Raw genomic sequence first — 6,016 nt, 5'->3', positions numbered from 1 at the left:
GAATAAGGCATCAAGATAGGGGGTGGGACAAAGGGACCTCTGCATTTCATGTATACTAATGCAAGGAGTATTTGGAACAAGAACGAAGAATTTTTGGGCTTGATTGGCTCTTCCTGGCCACAGGTTATTTGCATTAGTGAAACATGGCTGACGAAAGATGATATAGTTAGTGGGATAGAATGTATAGGTTATAGTGTTTAGGAGGGAAAGAGAGAATAAAATGGGAGGACGAGTGTTATTGATGATAGCTGATGAACTACAGCCAAGGAAAATTGAAGTTGTATTGCAGGAGAGTGAAAAAAGAGCTCATTTGAAGCTATTTGGTGTGAAATTGAGACTGGCAGAACAAATTATATAGTTGGGTGCTGCTATAGACCAGGTGATGGAATAGATGGTGGAGATAGTATGCATAAACAAATTGATGAAATGAGTGGAAGGAGGGTAATTATTATGGGGAGATTTGAACTATGGTAACATTGATTGGAAGAAGGAGAGGACACATGTGAGAAAGGAAATGGATTTTATTCACTTATTAAGGGATAACTATCTGAGACAGCTAGGGGTTTGACAGTGCTTGATCTGGTAATAGCATCTTAGAATTTGACTGTAATGAATATGACCATGTTGCCACCTATTGGTGAGAGTGATCATAAGGTCTTGACTTGGGAGGTGGCTAAAGGTGTGGAATTTTCGATTAAGACAGGGTATATGTGGAATTACCGTGCAGGCACGTTTGACAAGCTCAGGAGATTGCTTGGATCATTGCCATGGCATGTAAAACGGCAAGGGCTGGATGTTGATAGAGCATGGGATATGGTCAAGGAGCATTTACAGGAGGATATGGCTGATTGTATACCTAGGGTCCGAATAGTAAAACAAGTAGGAGTTAAATGGATGAATAGTACCATTAAGCTTGAGCTGCAAAAAAAAAACAGCTGTGGAGGAAATTTGAAGAGAAAGGTGACCGGCAAGCACACGAACAGTTTAAAGCACAGGCCAGAAGGGTAACGAGTGTGGTAAAAAAAGCAAAAGCGAATTATGAAAGAAAACTAGCTATGCAAGCTAAAGAGAGTCCCAAACAGTTCTTTCAATATGCAGCAAGCAAAAAAAAAAAAAACTGTGCAGGGTAGAATGATTTTAAGGGATGACGATGGTAAGGAGGTCACTGAATCAGTTTATATATTGGAATTACTGAGCGAGCACTTATCAAGAGTATATCATCCAGGTGATGACATTGAAAAAATGAAGGGGCCATTAGTTTATACGGGAATTGTGATGAATGAAGTGGAGGTGAATAGTCAATTACAGAACCTTAATGTGAATACATCTGTGGGATTGGATGGTATACCAGCACGGGTCTTACGTGAAGTGGCTAAAGAATTATCAGTGCCCTTGACCATGTTGTTTAATCTGAGTCTCGGGTCTGGTTTAGTCCCGAAGGTGTGGAAAGAGGGGAAAATAGTTCCACTGCATAAAGGAGGATCCAAGACTACTGTTGCAAATTACCGTCCGATCAGCAAATCAGGAGTCGTTGTCAAGGTCTTGGTGAAAGTAATCAAGGGGAAAAATACAGGAATTGATTGATGAAAATGAGATACTGTATGGGGGGGACAGCATGGCTCTGTGAAGGGTAGATCATGCCTCAATAACTTGTTCAAGTTTTATAACGCAGTGATGGCTGAACTGGATAAGGGTAATGGGTTTACAGTGATACCGCTGGACCTGGCTAAGGCATTTGACAGGATACCACATGGATTCTAATCTGTAAAGTACAACAAACATATGGGAATGGATATAGGGTTGGTGAGATGGATAGATGGGTGGTTGATGGAGAGATATCAGAGAGTAGTTTATTCAGAAGTAGAGTCCAAAAGATGGCCTGTGACTAGTGGCGTGCCGCAGGGTTCTGTTCTTGGACCACTGCTGTTTAATTTGTTAATTAACGATATAGGGAAGGATCTAAGAGGAACAGTTCATTTGTTCGCTGATGATGCAAAGTTTGGTAGGGCAATGATGAATGCAGAAGATGTCAATATATTGCAAGAAGACTTGGATAGATTGGAGTTCTGGGCAAAGGAGAATGGATGTCGATTTAATGTGACAAAATGTAAGGTTATGCATTTTGGGGTGAAAAGATTAGCAGTAGTATACCACATTGGTGGAACTGTACTCCAGGAGATTGATGAGGCCAGGGACTTGAGAGTGTTGGTGGTTGATAGGGAGATGAAGTTTAGGGGGGAAAACATTGCAAAAGTGGCTAAATGAGCTCATCGACTCACTTGGTTGTTGAAAAATACTTTGACGAGCAGAGACAAGCAAGTTATTGTACCTCTGTACTCAGCCTTGATAAGACCTCATCTCGACTACTGTGCCCAGATTTGGTCACCTAGGTTTCTTCTTGATGCAGAGGCGAGTGACCAAGATGATAGCAGGTCTATGGAATGAACCTTATGAAAACTAGTTCAAGAGTAGGTGGAAAAGGAGAGATATTAATGAAACATTCAAATTGCTAAAGGGTTTCTATAGGATTAATTCAGAGGATATTTTTGAGATCAGGTCTGGTGGTGGGAGAACTGGGAGACACCTATGGAAGCTGGGCAAGAGTGTGGTTAGCAAGGGTGTTAGAGCTGGTTTTTTTACTTTTAGAGTGGTAAATAAGTGGAATGAGCTGCCAGAGTCTGTTGTGGGTGCTATGACGGTGAGTGAGTTCAAGGCAAGGTATGATTGATACTGTGAGAATGTCGCATAGTTTTGTGGACATGATGTTTAGGGCTTCCCTCGATGAGTCTAAGGACTCCCTTTTGTCGCCCGTAATAATAAAAAATCAGCTAACACCTTTTTATTCCCGTATACGGGGAGTAGGCGAGGCCATTTAGCCCTATCTAACTTTTGGAGACTGAGTGGGCAGTTTCAATCTCCACTGGTACCAATCAGAGATAGATGGCCCAAGGCTATCACTAATTAAGTGGTACACAGTGAAGTAAGACGGCTCAAATGTGCCGCCATCTCGTGGTCCCTAACACAATATATTTAATGTCTGAAATAATGTGGGTTCTACCATCGATTTTCTTGAGTTCACAGGACGAAAAACCCGAGTTTCCGGGAAGGAAAAACCCGCTTGCCCGTGCCAGAGATCGACTAACTCGGGAACCGGTCGAAAAAATGCTTAGAAAAATTTCCTCTAATCACCGACTAGATTCGAAACCAAGTCTGCCTTCGTGCGGTCAAGCGCTGTGGTATGCAAACGCCACATCCACTGAGCTACACAGGCTCTCCGTAATAATAATAATAATAATAAAATCAGCTAACGCCTTTTTATTCCCGTATACGGGAGTAGGCGAGGCCATTTAGCCCTATCTAACTTTTGGAGACTGAGTGGGCAGTTCAATCTCCACTGGTACCCAATCAGAGACAGATGGCCCAAGGCTATCACTAATTAAGCGGTACGCAGTGAAGAGAGACGGCTCAAATGTGCCGCCATCTTCTTGAGTTTACAGTACGAAAAACCCGAGTTTCCGGGAGGAAAAACCTGCTTGCCCGTGCCAGAGATCGACTAAATCGGGAAACGGTCGAAAAAAGGCTTAGAAAAATTTCCTCTAGTCGCCGACTAGATTTGAAACCAAGTCTTCCTTCGTGCGGCTAAGCGCGGCGGTGTGCAAACTCCACATCCGCTGAGCTACACAGGCTCTATAATAATAATAATAATAATAATAATAATAACAACAACAACAACAACAACAACATTAAATGGAGAAAAATTTCATAATTTCTTCAACTTCTGCAGGTGGCACTAGTTGGAAAGTTTTCAATGTTTTCTTCTTCACCCATGTGTAGGCTGTTGGTTACACTATCAAATTGGAAAAGTACATAGGAACGAATTTCGTGGATGTTTTAAGTATAGAACAGCGTAAAGCGCTATACAATGGATTCTGAAGAAGATTGTGTTTTGAAAGGTATGTATCATGCTTGTAAACAGACATTTGAAAAAAAACTTCTTACAATTTATGTTAAGAAATGAAAACAATTGAAAATTGAATGATGTCAGGACGTACGTCCATGCATTTCTGATACTCTTTTAAACTCATCATCATCAGAGCACATTCTCGTTGTTAATCCACTATTTTAGAAGCTATTTTCCCCTCCGCTGCAGTATAAAAGAAGCTTGATTCTGATGTTTAGCTTGCTGTTTCTGTTTATTAGGGGGTAGATCTATGCGAATTAATGAAAACTGATTAGCTTCCCTGGAGTTATTGTTGAAAGCCCATGATACCGCAATTTGAACTCTCTAATTGGTCGATTTATTTGGGAAAATATCTTGATATTATTATTATTATTATAACGGTGTCTCTATGGAGTCAAAAGATCACCGCGTGAGAGACCCCACATTGACACGCTAACCGTTATTTACACAATACCTATCATACTTCTCATATCATATATTAATACGAATGAAGCTTAATACCTGTAATAGCAAACATTGTAATATCACTTACGTAGTGCCAATGTCACTGTTGCTCGGTTTTTATGGATTATCCTTGTTCTTTCAATCACCTTCCTCCAGTAATGCATGGAAAACAGTGCACACTTGAATTTTTGACACATAAAATGTGAGTTTTGTTGAAATTCACCATCGATGACAAGGTTTTCTTGGTGAAGCAACTGTAGACATAAGTAGTGTATGCAATTAAGCAAGAACGAGAAAAATCAATGAAGTTAACATAAAATGAGCAGCCTGAAACTTCAACTGATGATTTTCATAAGCAGAAAGCTGGGCAGTTAATTGAAGAAAATCAGCCAGTAAGTTAGAGAATACTAGCAAGTGAAACTGAACACCAGATGAGTCTGCCAAATGGTTATAGAACTGGGCTACAGTGAATTGTGTGCAGATCAGCCATTACTTAAGTAGACTTGAAATGAAAGATGAGACAAAGTTTGTTTTGCCGTTTGCTTCACTGTTATCAAAGGGAGGGTAACAATTTCCTTTGCAGAATGGTGACTGAAGACAAAAAGTTAGGTATATCATTAACCAAAATGAAACTTCACTCTGCAGAATATCATCACCCTACCTAACTTAACCTTCTGCTAGAAAATGCATTCTGACCATCTTTTGGACAGCAAAGGTATTATTTGCCAGGACCATATGGTAAAAGAGATAATAAATTCTATGAAGACTATGAGGAAGTTGAAATAAAAATTAGTCAGAATTAGTCATATTCCTGCTGATGAACAGCTACTCCTTTTGCAACATGACACGAGGCAAAGCACACACATTTACTTCAGCAAAGAGATTGGATTTGAAGTCTTGGAGCATCTTACATTCCTGATTTCACTCCATTGGACTTCTAGTTGTTTCATAAATTGAAGACACGCCCATCTCGAGGATGTACATTTTGAAAATAATGAACAGGTCAAAGCATAGTGAGAAAAATGATTGCAACCTAAAATTTTATGACAGCTTTGAGAAACTTTTATGAGACAGAAAATGTTTTGAAAGATAGGGAGATATTTTGAGGACTAGGGTATGAAAATAGAGTACAGATATCAGGCTGTTTTTTTTTTTTTTTTTTATTTCACTAACATAGCTCTTTTGAATAGAAGCAGTCACAAAGGAGGTATGACATCTGAGATTGTTTTTGTGTCATATCTTCTCTTTTCTGTTTGGCAAACTTTCTAATTTACTAATCCATAATATATCCACCTAGTAGTCATTCACAAATCTCTAATAACCAAATCTGTACAGTATTTAAAGTATGAAGGCTTCATTATTATTATTATTATTCGTGACACCTCCAAGGAGTCCGAAGACTCATCATTTGAGGACACCTACTGTAGAACTCTCAGTGTCCACCACTATACCAATCATCCACGTTAACGTCATCTACCACTCACCACCACCACAACAACTAGTATTTTTTGTCTGTGAATTGCATGTGTTCTGAAGGGCTGATTTGTCTGTATGCAGAATGAAAAACCAGAGTTTCCGGGAGGGAAAAACCCTGCTTCCTCCGTATGAGAT

At 39.7% G+C, this 6,016-nt stretch overlaps 1 protein-coding gene across 2 annotated transcripts in view; it reads left to right on the top strand.

The window, feature by feature from the left end:
- The first annotated feature begins 3,762 nt into the window (after positions 1 to 3,762).
- LOC150104477 (EKC/KEOPS complex subunit Tprkb-like) overlaps positions 3,763 to 6,016 on the top strand; it is a 135,350-nt gene continuing 133,096 nt past the window's right edge. For both annotated transcript variants that reach the window (XM_090395166.1, XM_090395165.1), the window contains exon 1: positions 3,763 to 3,953. In XM_090395166.1, coding sequence (XP_090251292.1) covers positions 3,923 to 3,953 — 31 coding nt within the window. In that variant the 5' untranslated portion in view covers positions 3,763 to 3,922. The remainder of the gene's footprint in view (positions 3,954 to 6,016) is intronic.

The sequence above is a fragment of the Typopeltis vanoorti genome, chromosome 7, assembly GCF_054136105.1.
Source record: "Typopeltis vanoorti isolate ZY-2024b chromosome 7, IOZ_Tvanoo_1.0, whole genome shotgun sequence".
Classification (NCBI taxonomy): domain Eukaryota; kingdom Metazoa; phylum Arthropoda; class Arachnida; order Uropygi; family Thelyphonidae; genus Typopeltis; species Typopeltis vanoorti.
The sequence above is the reverse complement of the archived record's forward strand: the minus strand, read 5'-3'. Positions and strand labels throughout refer to the sequence as shown.